The sequence below is a fragment of the Canis aureus genome, chromosome 1, assembly GCF_053574225.1.
Source record: "Canis aureus isolate CA01 chromosome 1, VMU_Caureus_v.1.0, whole genome shotgun sequence".
Taxonomy (NCBI): domain Eukaryota; kingdom Metazoa; phylum Chordata; class Mammalia; order Carnivora; family Canidae; genus Canis; species Canis aureus.
The window spans coordinates 105,155,655-105,174,005 of NC_135611.1; the positions used below are offsets into that span (position 1 = coordinate 105,155,655).

Genomic DNA, 18,351 nt, shown 5'->3' on the forward strand with positions numbered 1-18,351 from the left:
CCAAGAGAAATCACAGCTGCGTCAGGAAAAAATGACTTTAAAGCCACCAGCAGGGATCCCTGGGTGGCGCAGCGGTTTGGCGCCTGCCTTTGGCCCAGGGCGCGATCCTGGAGACCCAGGATCAAATCCCACGTCAGGCTCCCGGCGCATGGAGCCTGCTTCTCCCTCTGCCTGTGTCTCTGCCTCTCTCTCTCTCTCTCTCTCTCTCTCTGTGACTATCATAAATAAATAAAAATTAAAAAAAAAAAAAAAAAAAAACCACCAACAGAGCCTCTTGTAAGCTGCTCGCCTGCGGGTAGGACTTTGAAATGCAAAGGCCCAACTTCCTCATCCTTTGTGTCAGGAGCAATTCAGAACTGATTCTCTCCCTGGAGACCAATCTTTGAGTTTTCCTTCTCTGCTTTTCAGGGGCCTACTCTTCCACAGATGCAGACGATTCCACTGGAGGCTAGGAGAAGTGTGCTGCATGGAACTGACCTTCCCAGGCTCGTGCATTTAATTAAAAGAACAGTGTTGTTTCCACCCTCACGGAATGACAGAATGGGGGGGGGGGCACTAGATATGATTCTTTTTAAAACTCCACACATGATCCTATTGGGAAGCATTTGGAGAGGCGAACAGGCCAAAAGGAATAACCGTTCCTTTTGGTTGTTATCCAGATTTAAATCCACGTCTACTCCAGTGATCAGTTTCTGGAATTTACAATTTGTCCCTCTTGCAGCTACGCGGAGGAAAACACCCTTACAAGTGGAGCTTTCCCTTATAAATACAAATGTTGTTGCAAAAGGCACCTTCTACTGGGTTTCAGAGCTTTTCCTTTGTTTCTTTAAAATAATCCTTAGGTGGGACCCCTGGGTGGCTCAGGGGTTAAGCGTCTGCCTTCCCCTCAGGGTGTGATCCTAGAGTCCCGGAAACAAGGCCCACATCCTGAGTCTCCCGCATTGGGCTCCCTGCATGGAGTCTGCTGCTCCTCCCTCAGCCTGACTCTGTCTCTCTGTGTGTTTCTTGTGGATAAATAAAATCTTAATAAAATAAAAATAAAATAAATAATAAAATAAAATAAATAAAATAAAATATAAAATAAAATAAAAAATAAAATAAAATAATCCTTAGGCCAAAGAGACATGTTTTGTGGCGACAAAATGCTCCCCTTCCATAGGAAAGTTTATTTTCATAAGTCCCTGCCAAATAATGTTACAAATTGAATGTACTTTTTAAATTCCCATGAAGGGACACCTGCGTGGCTCAGTGGTTGAACTTCTGCCTTCCACTCTGGGTGTGATCCCTGGGTTCTGGGATCAAGTATTGCATCAAGCTCCCCACAGGGAGTCTGCTTCTCCCTCTGCCTATGTCTCTGCCTCTTTCTGTGTGTCTCTCATGTGTGAATGAAAAAAAGAAAAATCTTTAAAAGAATAAGTAAATAAGGATCCCTGGGTGGCGCAGCGGTTTGGCGCCTGCCTTTGGCCCGGGGCGCGATCCTGGAGACCCGGGATTGAATCCCACGTCAGGCTCCCGGTGCATGCAGCCTGCTTCTCCCTCTGCCTGTGTCTCTGCCTCTCTCTCTCTCTCTCTCTCTGTGTGTGACGATCATCAATAAATTTTTAAAAAAATTAAAAAAAAAAAGAATAAGTAAATAAAAAGAAATTCCCATTCATGTAAAGTGTTGGGGTTTGGAGCCAGTTGCCAGGAAAGAATTCTTGAGACGTCTTTAGAGCAGAAAGGTGGTTTTGTTAAAGCACAGGGACAGGACCCATGGGCAGGAAGATCTGCACTGGGGTTGCAACTGGTGACTGATTATATAGTTCCAAGTTGGGAGAGAAGAAATGGCCCATTGTCAGGAAAGCCTGGTGCCCTGGGTCAGAGGCCATGTCCTCTTTTTCTCCAGAAATTCCTCACATTTAAAAATTGCAAACACTGATTTTTCTAGTTTTCATGTTTCTGCTTTATGTTAGGGACAGCATGAGCCTCCAAAGCATTTTGGAAACAAGGCTTCCAGGATGTCTATTTTTTTTTAAGACAGGGCTAGCTATTTTTTTTTTAAGATTTTATTTATTCATGAGAGACACAGAGAGAGGGAGACATACAGACAGAGGGAGAAGCAGGTTCCCCACAGGTAGCCCGATGTGGGACTCGAACCCGGGACTCCAGGATCACACCCCCAGCCTAAGTCAGAGGCTCAACCGCTGAGCGACCCAGGCGTTCCAGGGCCTAGCTCCTTTGAAGGAAGGACACTTAGTACTCTTCAATAAATCCTGTCACGAGACACCTCAGATGTATATTGGTGGGCTATATGTCAATTGCTAACATGTATCTTGGGAGGTAGAGATAAAGGTAGTTTCCAAAGGAATTTTTATATGTTAAAGTAAACACAAAGGAGACACTTGGGTGGCTCAGTCTGTGAAACGTCTGCCTTGGGCTCACATCATAATCTGAGGGTCCTGAGATCTAGTCTTGGATGGGGGCTCCCAGCTCAGTGGGGAATCTGCTTCTCCCTCTCCCTCTGCTTCTATCCCCAGGTCACTCGCTCTCTCTCTCTTTCATTATTTATAAATAAAATCTTTACAAAAATAAAAAATAGACTCATAGATGGGGGGGGGGGGAAGGACAGGAGGAGGGGGTGGTGGTAGAATAATGTTATTGTATGAATGTCTTTTGCCCTAAGCAAAGTGTCAACATCCAGATAGTTGAGCTCCCAGAGGAAGGTCACTCTACTTGGTTCAAAGACTTGTCAATAGGCTGCAGGCAGTAAGGAAATTTAATTTTTTCTTTTCCTTTGCTTCCCACATCACCATCAGTAGTAAATGAGAATTCTAATTCCTCAATATTTTTATTAAAATTCGGTATTATCTGGGGCAGCCTGGGTGCTCAGCGGTTTAGCGCCGCCTTCCGCCCAGGGCCTGATCCTGAAGACCTGGGATCAAGTCCCGCGATTATTTATAAAAATAAAAATAAATAAAATACAATTGGGTATTATCGTGTCTTTGTTATTTTAGCCATTCTAGAAAATACTCAGTGGTTTCTCACTGTAAAATATGAAGTAGTCTTACTACGGTTGTCCTGGTGACTGAACTTGAAAACACTTAACAGTATCAAGTTAAAGAAAATCAAAATGTCTGCATTAAAACATCTGCATTAAAACATCAGTGAGGCGGGCAGCCCCAGTTTCTCAGTGGTTTAGCGCCGCCTGCAGCCTGGGGTGTGATCCTGGAGACTCGGGATAGAGTCCCTAGTCAGGCTCCCTGCATGGAGTCGCCTTCTCCCTCTGCCTGTGTCTCTGCCTCTCTCTCTGTGTCTATGAATAAATAAATGAAATTAAAAAAAAAAAAAAAGACCCATCTTTATAAAACAAACAAACAAACAAAATAAAACATCAGTGAGGCATGATGTTAAACCTGGTAACCTTTTTTCTCTTTTGGGAATCTTCCCCTCCTCCCTTCTTAGACTTTTTTTTTCTTTTTTTTTAAGAAAACTGATCCCAACTGAAAAAATTATAAACTGAGCTTGTAGCACAAACCCAATTCCTGTTGAAACCAGATAGCTCCTGATGAAGTGGAAGAGCAAGATTCTTGTCTCAAGGAATCCAAGAATGAATCTCAAAGACAGAGGAGAGTGAATAAAGCCATAAAGTTTTATTAAGCAAGGATACAGAAAAAGCTCTCAAGAGTGAGAGGGGTCCTGACAGGATTGTCAACGTGGGCCTCCAAGGACAGTCTTTTATTTAGAACTGACCAGGTGGGACACCTGACTGTCTCAGCAGTTGAGTCCTGCCTTGGGCTCAGGGCGTGATCCCGGAGTCCCAGGATTAAGTCTGGCATCAGGCTCCAGGCATGCAGTCTGCTCCTCCCTCTGCCTATGTGTGTCTCTCTCTCCTCTCTCTCTCTCTGTCTCTCATGAATAAATAAAATCTTAAAATATGTATATATATACATACATCTTATTTTCTATAAGTATTGCTCTTTCTTGGTATAGCTGAACACAAGCACACAGCTATAAAATGAAATGTATTATTAGATTTCACTAAATATCTGAATTAATCCTTGGCCCACCTGCCTCACATCCCTCTAATTTCAATTAAGAGGTCAGTGTGGACACTCTAGACACAACACAGGTGGAAAATTGTCTGAGATGCATATGCTGTAGCTTGGAAAGAAATTGAGGAGATACAAAAGAACTGGAGATAATTAAAAAATAAAACAAATACAATTTATCTTTGTGTACTCACAGTCAGGTATGCAACCCAGAAACAGGTTTCCTCTTTCCACATGAAGAAGTCACGCAATTATTCTTCCTATGATTTTCCTCTCTCATGTCTTGCCTCATGTTGGAATATTTTCCTCCTACTTATGGGGTATCTATTACATACGCAGTACTGCCATGTGTGGATATTCATTTAAACATCAAAAGAACCCCTCCATTCCGACGTGGGATTCAATCTGTTATTAGGATCCATGGGTAGAGTGCTTTGGAGTTCCTGGGTAAGTCCAGAATGAGCCATTGAAACAAAAACAGATTAAGTAAACTCTGTGGGGATCTTCTCTAAAGTGTGCACAGGGCAGCCCAGGTGGCTCTGCGGTTTAGCGCCTGCCTTTGGCCTGAGGTGTGATCCTGGAGTCCCGGGATCGGGATCGAGTCCCACATTGGGCTCCCTGCATGGAGCCTGCTTCTCCCTCTGCCTGTGTCTCTGTCTCTCTCTCTTTCTCTGTCTCATGAATAAATAAATAAAATCTTAAAAAAAAAAAATACAGTGTGCACAGGGGGAATGCCTAGGGTGCCTGGGAAGATGGTTGATCTCAAGGGGGTGGTTGAGGTATCATATCAGTAGTTATTATTATCCTGTGACTCTGCAGGGTGTTATTTGGGGAGTGCACTAGTGAAAAGGTCTTGTGTCAGTTCACGTCCCCTGCAAACCACCTGACTACACAGAATGGATGTCAGGTAGCACTATCATGGAGGAGTTTACCTAAACAGCCAATAATACCTTTAAAATCATCTGTAATATATTCATCTTGTTGTCCCAAGTGTTAAAAGGAGGAGAAAATGATGCAATACATAAACTGTGGGAAATATAGCCATGCCTTATAAAAAGTCTGAGGCCACTGAGAAAAGGGATTACTAGTTGTATTATGTCACTCTGTTACCAAATGGGTGGTAGATACTGTCTGTGGTCTGCATTTTTTTTTCTTAGAGACTTTATTTATTTACTCATGAGAGATAGAGACACAGAAAGAGGCAGACATAAGCAGAGGGAGAAGCAGGCTTCCTGTGGGAACCTGATGTGGGACTTGATCTCAAGACCCAGGGATCTTGACCTGCGCCAAAGGCAGATGCCCACTATTGAGCCACCCAGGCATCCCTGTGGTCTGCATTCTTTTTTTTTTTTTTTTTTTTTTAATGATAGTCACAGAGAGAGAGAGAGAGAGAGAGAGGCAGAGACACAGGCAGAGGGAGAAGCAGGCTCCATGCACCGGGAGCCAGATGTGGGATTCGATCCCGGTCTCCAGGATCGCGCCCTGGGCCAAAGGCAGGCGCCAAACCGCTACGCCACCCAGGAATCCCTGTGGTCTACATTCTTAAAGTAAGGTAGGGAATTAGTGGTGGCCAGATAATACATCATTCATTACATATCAGTGTTAACACATTAAAAACCATTATATTCTATTCATTAAAATAGAGGAAGGGGCTGGGCTTTTGTGGGAAAATACAGGATGTAGCTGGTTTTGACTGGAATTGTGTCTGTGCTACCAGCTTTGTTCATCATGTTTTCAGGGTGGAACTGGGTTCCTGAAACAAAAGGCTAAGAAAGGGGAGAGGAGGTTTGCAGAACAGAGGAAAAGGGATGCTTAGTTTAAGTCCTGCTGCTGTTTTAATGCAGCCATTTTGATTTTGTTCAAGTTTATGCTTTTAAGTGGTTTCAGTTTGAGTCATCAGGACAACTGTAGGAAGACCATTTCATATTTTACGGTGAGAAACCACTCAGTATTTTCTAGAATGACTAAAATGGAGAAAAAATTTCAAAGGAGAGTGTTGACAAATTAGAATTCTCATATATTGGTGGTGGGAGGGCAATATGCACATTCACTGTGGAAAACAGTGTGGCAGGTGGTGGGGACAGATAGCCAGCTGAGGACAAAGCACAAGCCCAGGGCAGCACCTTGACAAGTTCCTTGAAACAGGCAGAGGGACATTCCTCTATGGACACAACTCTCTCGGTGTTAATACTTTGCTAAGGGCAAAAGGAAATCTTAGCTTGACCCCCAGGACCCTAGAAGTCTACTTTTTTTTTTTTTAAGACTTTTATTTATTGGGCAGCCTGGGTGTCTCAGCGGCTTAGCGCCATCCCAGGACCACCACCTGAACCAAAGGCAGACACTCAATATCTGAGCCAGCCAGGTGCCCCAACAGTTGTAGTTTACAATTACAGTTCGTTTTTTTTTTTTTTTTTTTTTAAGATTTTATTTATTTATTCATGACAGGCACAGAGAGAGAAAGAGAGGCAGAGACACAGGCAGAGGGAGAAGCAGGCTTCATGCAGGGAGCCTGACATGGGACTCGATCCTGGGTCTCCGGGATCACACCCCGGGCTGAAGGTGGCACTAAGCTGCTGGGCCACTAGGGCTACCCTACAATTACAGTTCTGCAAGCTGACTCGCTGACAGATCCATAGAGAAGATATTGAGTCCAACATTCCTGTTGCTGACGGGGTCCTGGGATATCAGCCAAGGAAAACACTTGTCCTTTAGGGCCCACCTGAATGCTTATCAGCTCTGTGTAGGCCAGGAGTAAGAAAACGCACAAATAAATGCTATTATATATATAAGGTCCAGGATAACACAGAATGCTCTTAAAAAAGAAGAGACTTGCTGTTTAGAATATGAAAAAGATTTAAATAAAAAAAAGAATATGAAAAAGATACTCTATTTAAACTATACTAGGTAGGGACGCCTCGGTGGCTCAGTGGTTGAGAGTTGTCTTTGGCTCAGGGCGTGGTCCCAGAGTCCCAGGATCCAGTCCCATGCCTGGCTCCCCTCGAGGAGCCTGACTCTCCCTCTGCCTGTGTCTCTGCCTCTCTCTCTGTGTCTCTCGTGAATAAATAAATAAAAATTTTGAACATATGTAAATATATACGAGGTATTACAAGACAGTGAAAGTATATGTGACTGAAATTTGTATAAATCCACTGTGTTCTCAGAATTCAATTAATATTCTGGTTTTATATTTGAGGAGGACAAAAACATATCAGTAACAACAGTCCCCTTGATGAAGTTTTGGAATATGGGTTAGGTCCAGAGCCAACAACCAAGAAAGAATTCTTGAGACATCTTTTGGTGCTAAATGGTGGTTCTATTAAAGCACAAGGACAGGGCCTGCAGGCAGGAAGAGTCCCCAACCTGGGCCTGTGAGGGGTGGCTGATTATACACCTGGGAGTTGGGAGGGGTTTGAGGATAGCATACTCTCTAAGGAATTTTGGAAGCAAGGTTTCCAGGACCTTGAAGGGGCTGGCAATTGTTGGGAAAAGGCCACGTATTACCGTCTAATAAAACCTGAGTCATGAGACCCTTCACAAGGATATATCTGTGGGTCATGTGCTGGGGGGATGATCGCCAACATCTACCTTGGGGGTGTAGAAATAAAGGACATTTCTAAAAGAATTTTCAAAGGTTAAAGTAGACTAACAGGCTCCTGGGGGTCAGGCAAAGATTGCCTTTTGCCCTACGCAAGGTAAGACCATCGAGACAGTTGAGTGCAGAGAGGATGTCCCTCTGCCTGTTTCAAGGACCTGTCAATGTGCTGGCCCTGGCTCATCATTTGTCCTCAGCTAGCCCTCTGTTCCCCCATCTTTTAGGCACTGATACTAGTTTGTTTCCTACAGTTAATGTTACCTTCCTTTCCTTGGCTTGCTCCTCTCTGCCAGACTTCTCCCTATAAAATTCATACTTTCTTTCTTATCTTTCCTAAGGATCTTAGACAGGTTTACTGAAGGATGTGCAGAAACTATCACATTGAAACAGGAAACTTCTGAATTCTTTCCCTTGTAGTTTCTAATGAGAACAAAAGCAAAAGAAATGTTCCCTGATAAATACTTGAGATGGGCAGAGTCTGAGAGGACTGAAGGAATTCACAACTGCCTTAATGTTAATGCTTTGTTAGAGGCCAAAAGCAACTTTTGTTTGGCAATAGCCAGTCCTCCAGGATCCTGTAAGTCTTCGTTAATATATGAAAGTCTCTTTAGAAATTCCCCTTATCTTTGCCCCCACCTTCAAAGTATATAATCATGGGCTATTCAAAAGGATACTGCAGGTCTTTCTGCCCTCCAGTGTGGTCCTGTCCCTATGTTTTAATATAAACAGCTTTTTGCAACAAAATATTCTCAGAATACCTTTTTGATCCTTAGCTCCAGGCCCACATCACGTTAGTTTCCAATGGACAATGAACGCTCTCACGGTCATGCAGTGAGATATTTACTTCTGGGAGTGGAGGCTCTCAATCAGACCTCCATCTTGTGGGTTTCTATGTTACTCCATACTTAGTGTCATAGTTATCCTTCTTTTCTTTTCTTTTTTTTTTTAGATTTTATTTATTTATTCATGAGAGGCACAAAGAGAGAGGCAGAGACCTAGGCAGAGGGAGAAGGAGTCTCCATGTGTGCTGCAGACTCCATCCCAGGCCCCAGGAATCATGACCAGAGCCAAAAGCAGATGCTGTAGCACTGAGCCACCCACACACTCCTAGAGTTAACTTTCTATTTACTTCTTTGTATTTAAAAGAAAAACAACACACAAGAATCACATAATTAGGGCATCTGGGTGGCTGAAAGTTTGAGCAACTGTTTTTGGCTCAGGTTGTGGTCACGGGGTCTTAGGATCGAGTCCCGCATCCCAGTCCCTGTACAGAGTCTGTTTCTCCTTCTGCTGATGTCTCTGTCTCTCTCTTTCTCTCTCCGTTTCTATCATGAATAAATAATAAAATCTTGGGCAGCCCGGGTGGCTCAGCAGTTTAGTGCCCCCTTCAGCTCGGGGAGTGATCCTGGACTCCCAGGATCGAGTCCCAAGTCGGGCTACCTGCATGGAGCCTGCTTCTCCCTCTGCCTGTGTCTCTGCCTTTCTCTCTTTCTCTGTCTCTTTCTCTGTATCTCATGAATAAATAAATAGCATATTTAAAAAAATGAAGTAAATAATAAAATCTTAAAAAAAGATCACAAAATTAGCATGTTTGTCTTAAAAGCCTGAAAGGTAGTATAACAACAGATAGAAAATATACCAGGTTTGTTTGTGACCCAAAAGAAACTTGATTTACTGCCAATGAGGAGACAATGGAGAATAATATCCCAAGCAGAGAGTCACAGAGCAAGGGGAAAGGTTTCCTGCTGATTTGGGTTAGGCTGGATGTTTAGAAAGAGGAGCCTTGTCATCATATGTAGAGCTTGGCATAAGGCCCCAACAGTTGTACACATACCTGTGTGTTTGTGGGACCCAGGAAATCTAACAAAAAATCTGCTACCCCTGGACAAGCAGAGCAGGACTAACTCCATTTTGTGCTACACCCGCCATCTCATGTAAAACCCCCCACACGACCTGCCTATTGTTTAAGGCACTCCCTCACCCTAGCTTAGCTATTAAGCACACCCTTATCAGAAACCAGCACACCTAATTAGGAATGAGGGACCTCTGACCTTTAACCAGCCAAGGAATGAAAACCCCTCTTTTGCCCACCAAACCTGCGCGCAAATTCTAACCAGAATAATAGCCTAGTTCAAATGGTCACTATAGGGTGAATCGTGATTCAATTGGCCACCTGCGTGTGCACCAACGTGACTGTGCAACTTTCTGCGTATGTTACAATCTCATTGGCCACTGGCCCCTATAACACTGCTGTGCTTCTTAGTCTCGGGGTCCAAGCCCCTGCTCTGCTGTATGGAGAATACTTGGACCCAAGCTCGAGCTTGTAAATAAACCCTCGTGTTCTTGCATCGGTGTCGGCTCCTTGGTGGTTTCTCGGATTCGCAATCTTGGGCACAACATTTTATGTAACTGAGGTTCGTGCTCCTCCTTGGCTGGAAATTTGGTAATAGAATGAGGTAAAAGTAATTATAGGTTACCCAGAGGTTACTGTTTGTTACCTTTATAAAGAGTAAGTTAGGGGTTTAGCTCAATTGGGCTGGCTCAAGGTCTTCCTCAGGTGATGCAGTTTTACTTAATCAAGAAAGAATTCTTGAGAGGTCTTTGGTGCACAAAAGTGATTGTTTTAAAGCATGGGGTCAGGACCCACCAGTAAAAGGAGTTGCTGTTGCTGCTGCAGCCTGCTGCCCGCTGTCTGCTGGCTCCACTTGCCCAGAGACTGTGAGGACCAACTGATCATATATTCTGCGGTTGGGGAAAGTAAAGATAAGGGAAGTTCCAAATGGACTTTGTCGACCACAGCAGCCCGGGTGGCACAGCAGGTTTAGCTCTGTCTTCAGCCCAGGTCGTGATTCTGGAGACTGCGAATCGAGTCCCTAGACGGGCTCCCTGCATGGAGCCTGCTTCTCCCTCTGTCTGTGTCTCTGCCTCTCTCTCTCCCCCCCCACCCCCTGCCGTGTCTCTCATGAGTAAATAAAATCTTAAAAAAAAAAAAAAAAACACTCAACCTGACACAATGGCCTTGTTATTGTCAAACTAAGGTTGTTTTTCCCACTAGTAAGGCATTCACCTTAAGAGAGTTGAGTACTTCCTGGAGGAACTTTATACTCTGACTTAAGTATTTGTCAATGGGTTGCATTTTTTTTTTTTAATGGGTTGGATTTTATAGGGACATTTAATGTTATATACATTTCTTTCTGCCTTTGTTTCCCACATCAAGATCAGTCCTTACCTTTCCTTGGATAGTTTCTGTTTCCATCACAGGAGACTCTGCCCATCGGGTGTTTTGCCTGAAGTAAAAGATTGGTGGAAAGAGAAGGTAAGTAAAATGTGGGACAAAGGTTGGAGAGTACAAGCAGGTAAACAGTGAAGGTCAGGTCTTGGGGTCTAGCTGGTGACATTAATGCTGTCTTTCATCTTTGGAACCTTTGTGAACTTTGCCTAAGGCTTCTTGGTAACTGTGGTATTTATTACAGGCACTGCTGACATTCAGGGATGTGGCCATAGAATTCTTTCAGGAGGAATAGATATGTCTTAACCACATTCAGCAGATACTCTACAGGGATGTGGTGTTAGAGAACTACAGACACCTCCTCCTCTTGGGTGAGGATCACTCCTTCCAGATTTTCCATACCACACTCAGGGTTTCCTTCCTTCCTTTGAAGACTGTCTCTTGGAAGATTCCTCTTTGAATGATTGGAATTTGGATCTGGGCAGTGAAGGAAAAAAGTTGTGTTTTGTACGTGGGACCCAGGAAATCTAACAAAAATCCCCTACCCCTGGACAAGCAGAGCAGGACTAACTCTATTTTGTGCTACACCTGCCATTTCATGTAAAACCCCCCCACACGACCTGCCTATTGTTTAAGGCACTCCCTCACCCTAGCTTAGCTATTAAGCACACTTTCATCAGAAACCAGCACACCTAATTAGGAATGAGGGACCTCTGACCTTTAACCAGCCAAGGAATGAAAACCCCTCTTTTCCCACCAAACCTGCGCGCAAATTCTAACCAGAATAATAGGCTAGTTCAAATGGTCACTATAGGGTGAATCGTGATTCAATTGGCCACCTGCGTGTGGACCAACATGACTGGGCAACTTTCTGCGTATGTTACAATCTCATTGGCCACTGGCCCCTATAACACTGCTGTGCTTCTTAGTCTCGGGGTCCAAGCCCCTGCTCTGCTGTATGGAATATACTTGGACCCAAGCTCAAACTTGTAAATAAACCCTCATGTACTTGCATCGGTGTTGGCTCCTTGGTGGTTTCTTGGATTCGCAGTCTTGGACACAACATTTGGGGGCCCGTCCGGGATCCCAGAGACCCTCAGGACCCCATCCGGAAGGTTTCACGCGTGGTGAGTGCACTCAACTTTTTCCACCTTTTGCGCGCATATTCTCTGAGAGCTCTAAACTGTACTTTTACCTGTAGGAATTCCAATCTGTATTGGGTCGGCATTGGCTTAGGTGGAAGCGCTGGCGGGCCGTCGACCAGGGATCTTGAGGAGATGTTCCTTGCCCTCGCCGGGAGGACGGGGTCCTCATCTGTAAGGAGGGCTGAGATCCTCATCTGTGAGGAGGACGGGGTCCTCGTCTGTGAGAAGGACGGTGTCTTCGTAAGGAAGATGGATGTCCTCATCTGTAAGGAGGGCCAGCTGCCAGCCCTTCGGGTAGCTTTCTGTTTTGTCTCCTTGGCCGCACTGGAACGTTTGTCTGTTACTGTGCTCTTGTTAACTGCACGCTGGTCTCTGTTACCGTGTTCTTGTTAACTGTTTGTGCGCTGGTCTGTGTTACTGTGTTCTTGTTAACTGTGCGTTTGACTGTGTTATTTTTTAACTGTCATAACTGTCTGTGCCTTGGTGTGGACAGGGGACATAATGGGGCAGACGCAAACCACACCCTTGTTCCTTATGCTCTCTCACTTCTCGGACATTATGAAAAGGGCTCACAATCTGAGCACAGACATACAGAAAGGGAAATTTCAAACTTACTGCGCGTCAGAATAGCCAACCTTTCACGTGGGATGGCCCCGAGAAGGAACTTTCCACCTACCTATTATCTTACAGGTTAAGGCTGTGATCTTCAGGGATGAACCAGACGGCCACCCTGACTAGGTGCCCTACACCCTGGCCTGGCAGGACATGATCAAAAACTCCCCTCTTTGGCTAAAACCGTTTTTGTCCCCCCCCGCCACCCGCCCAGGCAGGACCTACCAAGATTCTAGCCCTGCGGACAGGCCGAGAAGGAGACTGACTCTAAGACAAAAGCGCCTCTTTATCCAGTCTTACAGGATTCCTCTTCGGAGGACCTGATCCTCCCGCCGCCCTACTGGGCAACCCCTTGCCCTTCCGCTCCCCCCATCAGAGGTATGGGGGGCTACAGAGGGGCACCCCCCGTCCCAGATGAGGGGATTCCTGTGCCAGCAGCAGGGACTCGCAGAGAGACCCACCGGGTGGCCCCAACCCCATAACGCAGGGCCGGTGGACTCCACCGCCCTTCCCCTCTGCGCCATGGGACCCTCACCCCCAACAAGACTGGAGGACAGCTAATGCTGTACTGGCCGTTCTTCACCAGTGATTTATATGATTGGAAAAATGCTAAGTTCTAAATGATAAGTTCTCTGATAATCCGAGAGAAATTGGAGAAAGATCTAATCGGGCTTTTAGATACTGTTCTCTTTACCCACCAGCCTACTTGGGATGACTGCCGACAGCTCTTACAGGTTCTCTTCACCACCGAAGAGAGGGAACCCATTCAGGTGGAAGCCTGGAAGTCTGTCCTGAGAGAGGACAGACAGCCGACTCAAAACCCAGACCTCATAAACGCTGCCTTCCCCTTATCCTGCCCTACCTGGGACCACAACTTGGCTGAAGGTTAAGGAGACTCCGGGTCTACCGCCAGACTCTAGGGGCAGGTCTCCAGGCTGCCGCGTGCAAGCCTACCAATCTGGCCAAGGTATATGGTGTGAGACAGGGCAAGGACAAGAGTCTAGCAGCCTTCTTAGAGTCATAGAGGCTTTTAGGCAGTACACCCCTATGAACCCAAAAGCCCCGGAAACAAAGGCCGCAATTATCATGGCTTTTGTTAACCAAGCCGCTCTGGGCATTAAAAAGAAATTGCCAAGAGTAGAGAGATTGGGAGAGAAGAGCTTGCAGGACTTAGTAATAGTAGCAGAAAGAGTCTATAATAACAGAGAAAGTCCGGAAGAACAGCAAACCAAACTAAGTGACCGGCAGACCCGAAAACTGGCCAAGATCCTGCTGGCCACAACCATAAACGACCCACAGGAAAGACGGAGCCACCTCAAGCTGGCTTCAGGGACAGGTAAGGAGGATGGCCCTGATCCCCGTCGGGAGCGCCCTAAGCTGAACAAAAACCAATGTGCCCATTGCAAGGAAGAGGACCGCTGGGTGAAAGACTCTCTTAACAAAAGACTAAGGCCCCTGCCAAGATCTTGGAGATGGAGGACCTAGACGATTAGGGGGGTCAGGGTTTGGCACCCCTCCCCGAGCCCAGGGTAACTCTCGGAGTGGAGGGGCAACCTGTTGAATTCCTAGTGGACACTGGGGCACAGCAGTCAGTTTTATTACAGACTCAAGGGAAATTGGCAAGCAAGACTTCAGGGGTGCAAGGGGCCACGGGCACCAAACAGTACTCATGGACTACCCGAAGAACTGTGGATATCAGCATGGATCTCTTCCATTCCTTCATGGTCATCCCTGAGAGTCCCTACCCATTGTTAGGTCGGGATTTGCTCACCAAGATGGGGGCACAAATTTGCTTCTATTACGAAGGAGCAAAAATCCTAAACAAGGAGGGGCACTCAATTCAGGTGCTTGTCCTGAGCTTAGAAGACAAATAGCAAGAAGACCACCAATTACTTAACACTACCCCCTCCAGATTCCCCCACCAGTGTCTCAGATAAAAATTGACGATGGGGAGCAAACTGATTGACTTTAAGCGGATCCAGACAGGACATAGCAAATAGGTCTTGAAAATTATCACTACTAAGCCTGAAACTTTTATTCGATTGAGGTTTGCTGAAGGTCACATAAGTTCTGTTATTTTTTTGCAATTTGCTAGTAAAAAAAAAAAAATTGGCCAAATTGATGTTTAATTGTCTGTTTCCAAGTTTTCTTTCTTTTTTTTTTTTTTTGTTTGTTTGTTTCCAAGTTTTCTTAAGTAATTGTTAAGATACCTTTCAAAGTCCTTGGTAACCTGAAACCTTAGTTACACTTTGATGATAAATAGAATTAAATTCATCAGACATCTAGGTCTTTTCCAAACAGGAAGAAGTGCTGAAATGGTGATTTGAATCTGTTGGTGAACATGCTTTGTACTTAACTGTTTCATAAATTTGCCATCTAAAGAGTTCTGGTGTTCAAAAATCGGTTACTCCTTAGTTTTCACTGGACACTAAGGTTCCTAAGAATGGAAAAACTCTGCTAAAATAAGACTGATGACTGATAAAGAAAGCAACTCTGTATGTAGAAAAGGAGATATGTAAGAAAAGGGAATATATTTTTGTTCAAGGTAAAAGAAAGTAATTTTGTCCTAAATGAGACTGACTGGAAAGAAATGGCTTGGGACAAATTCTGAATGCAGAGGAAGGTGTAAAAGGGTTGTGAAGGGAAATCCTTGGAAAGGAATTTTAGATGTGGTCAGGACAGACTGAGATCAAAGTAAATGGATTTTAAAGTACGAGAGTATAAGATTAAAAGTCTACTTTCTGGCATCCCTGGGTGGCTCAGCGGTTTAGCACCTGTCTTTGGCCCAGGGCGCGATCCTGGGGCTCCAGGATCGAGTCCCACGTCGGGCTCCCGGCATGGAGCCTGTCTCTCCTTCTGCCTGTGTCTTTGCCTCTCTCTTTCCCTATGTCTATCATAAATAAATAAAATATTTTTAAAAAATTAAAAAAAAAGTCTACTTTCTGTTCAAAAGTTTCCTTCATTTGTTGGTCTGCTCTTGATAAGAGCAGCAGTTTTGTCAAATACGCGCGGGGCAGCCGTAACCACGGAAACGGAGACCAGCTGGGCAGAGCCTTTGGCAGCCAGAAGGTCGGCTCAACAGGCAGAACTGATCGCACTGGCCAAGGCACTGACCGGGGGAGAAGGTAAACGAATAAACATCTACACCGAGAGCAGGTACACCTTCGCCACCGCTCACGTCCACGGAGCCCCTTACAGAGAGAGAAGGCTTCTGACAGCAGAGGGAAAAACTACTAAGAACAAAAGAGAGATCCTTGAACTCCTGAGGGCCCTCTGGCTGCCCAAGGTACTAACTATCGCCCATTGTCCGGGACACCAGAGAGCAGACACACCAGTAGCCAGGGGAAACCGGCTAGCCGACTCAAAAGCTAAGGAGGCGGCCCTTATGGTGACCCAGGTTTTAACAACCACATTACCCGATCCAGGGGCACCGACCCTGCCTGACATCCCCAACTATACTGACGCTGACTTACACTGGATCAAACGCTTGCCTATGACCCAGTGCTTGCGTGGCTGGTAGAGGGCCGCAGACTCCAGCATCATCCTACCAGAGGAACTAGGATGGCGAGTCCTACCAAAATGCATCGGGGAACTCACATGGGAACAAGGAAGATGGAAGACCTCATACAACATGCAAAGATCACTATTAAAGACTCTTGAGCAAAGATGGAGCAGATTGTGGCAAGCTGCCACGCATACCGGTTAACTAATGCCACCGCCCATGGATCTAACTCTGGCACCTGGTTCCGGGGGGACAGCCCAGGAGTCTACTGGGAAGTGGACTTCACTGAGGTAAAACCTGGAAAACATGAGTACAAGTATTTACTAGTGTTTGTAGATACTTTTTCAGGATGGACAGAAGCATTTCCTACCAAACATGAAACAGCACAGACCGTGACCAGGAAACTGTTGGAAGACATTTTACAGAGGTATGGTTTTCCTGTTAGAATTGGATCAGACAACAGACCAGGATTCGTCTCGAAGGTAAAATGGGGAGTGGCACTAGTACTTGGGGCAGATTGGAAATTACATTGTGCATATAGGCCCCAGAGCTCAGGACAGGTAGAGAGGATGACTAGAACAGAAGGAGACCTTAATTAGCCCTGGAGACTGGCGGGGACTGGGTGACTCTCCTCCCCTTTGCCCTATATAGGGTGAGGAACTCCCCACATAAGATGGGACTGACTCCCTATGAGATCATGTTCGGTCTTCCTCCACCTATTATCCCCAATTTAAAACCTGAGGTGCTTGCTGAATTTGATGATCACCAACTCCTTTTCTCCCTCCAAATGTTACAATGAACCCATGAGCAGGTATGGCCTAAGCTGAGGGCCTTCTACAAGACTGGGCCACCCCCGGACCCCCATTGATATCGGCTGGGTGACTGGGTGTATGTGCAGAGATACCAACACCAGACACTTCAACCTCGCTGGAAGGGACCCTACATCAAGATCCTGACCACTCCCACCGCTCTCAAGGTCGACAGGATTACTTCCTCGTTCCACTACACCCACGTCCGGCCAGCTGACCCACACGCTGTTCTCAAGGAGTTTGTTCCAGAATGGAAAGTCAGACTTGCAAGAAGAGTAAAAAAAACCAAAAACATAAAAGTAGTAGGTATGCAGATAAAGGCAAATAGGCCTTAACTATAAAAAGCAGTGGTAATGCTTTCTTGTAGGACTATGAAATACTTAGTGTAGTCATGATGGACTGGGTAATTTAGCATCCTCCTGTATTCAAGTAGAAAAGCTGAATAAACCATTCTTAGCCATTTGCTTGAAGACTTTGGAGAATTCATGAGGCAATAAGAATTAAGACGCCAGGCTCTGGAGGAGCTAGAAACTTCACAATGTGAATCTGGAATTGGGGGCTGCTTCATTGTGGGTATTGTCTGCACATTCTGGAGGAGTCACATGGGAAGCTGAACAGAATTTTTTATAGCGTCATGGGATCAAGTGGCCCCAGGGACGCCATAAGAAGTTCTAAGGATCCCTAAATGGAGTCCTGGAAGATGAGGAGAGAGAATAGGGCAGAAGCAATATTTGAAGAGACATTGGCTGAGGATTTTCCAAAGTTGGCAAGAGACCTCAAGCCATGGACTTTTAATAAGTCCTCTGAGCTTCAGAAAGATAAGAATATACACTTTCAAATTTTGTGTTCAAATTTCACCCCCAAAGTGGGATAGACTTGCTTACATTCTTAAACAGCACTGTTGTGACCTGAAATGTTAATTTGTAAAAGAGACATGAATACTGTTAGATTTATATTGAATGTTCTATATGTTCTCTTTCATTGTTCTCTTAGCTTCAGTTTACTTCTGACCCACGTTACCACAATCTTTGACTCTAAAGTTTTCCTTCTTTGGAAGTGTATTTGCAGTTGGCGAGTGTATTGCTAACCTTATGAATCTTATAAATATTACTTGTTGAGTTCTGAAGTTGACCTAAATTTTGACTTTTCCCAGGAAGACAGATTAAAAAAAAAAAAACGGGTGTGTTTAGGACATTGTAAAGTTGGTTGGAAGGAATGACACAAACTGAGTTGAATAGAAATGTCGATTATGGAGCTCCCAAGAGTTAGTGGGTTTTTCTTACTGACATGTAAGATAGGAATCTCTTTGGCCACCACACACTATGCTCCACAACCTCTGATTACATAATTGATTTGGTTCTAATGATGCATGCGAGTTTTTGCCAACCTTCCTATGGATGTAATAAATAAAAAAAAAAAATTGTATCTCCTTTT

General features: G+C 45.0%; 1 protein-coding gene across 18 annotated transcripts in view; it reads right to left on the reverse strand.

Annotated features, from left to right (window-relative positions):
- Positions 1 to 18,351, reverse strand: part of LOC144324750 (KRAB domain-containing protein 5-like) — a 167,336-nt gene that overhangs the window by 58,433 nt on the left and 90,552 nt on the right. For 6 of the 18 annotated variants that reach the window (XM_077916141.1, XM_077916107.1, XM_077916097.1 and 3 more), the window contains one exon: positions 10,850 to 10,907. In XM_077916141.1, the coding sequence (XP_077772267.1) occupies positions 10,850 to 10,876 (27 nt within the window). In that variant the 5' untranslated portion in view covers positions 10,877 to 10,907. Of the gene's footprint in view, positions 1 to 4,282; positions 4,472 to 10,181; positions 10,363 to 10,849; positions 10,908 to 12,044; positions 12,785 to 18,351 lie in introns of those variants that run through there. The other 12 variants (XR_013390213.1, XR_013390223.1, XR_013390211.1 and 9 more) reach the window with 8 other exon arrangements.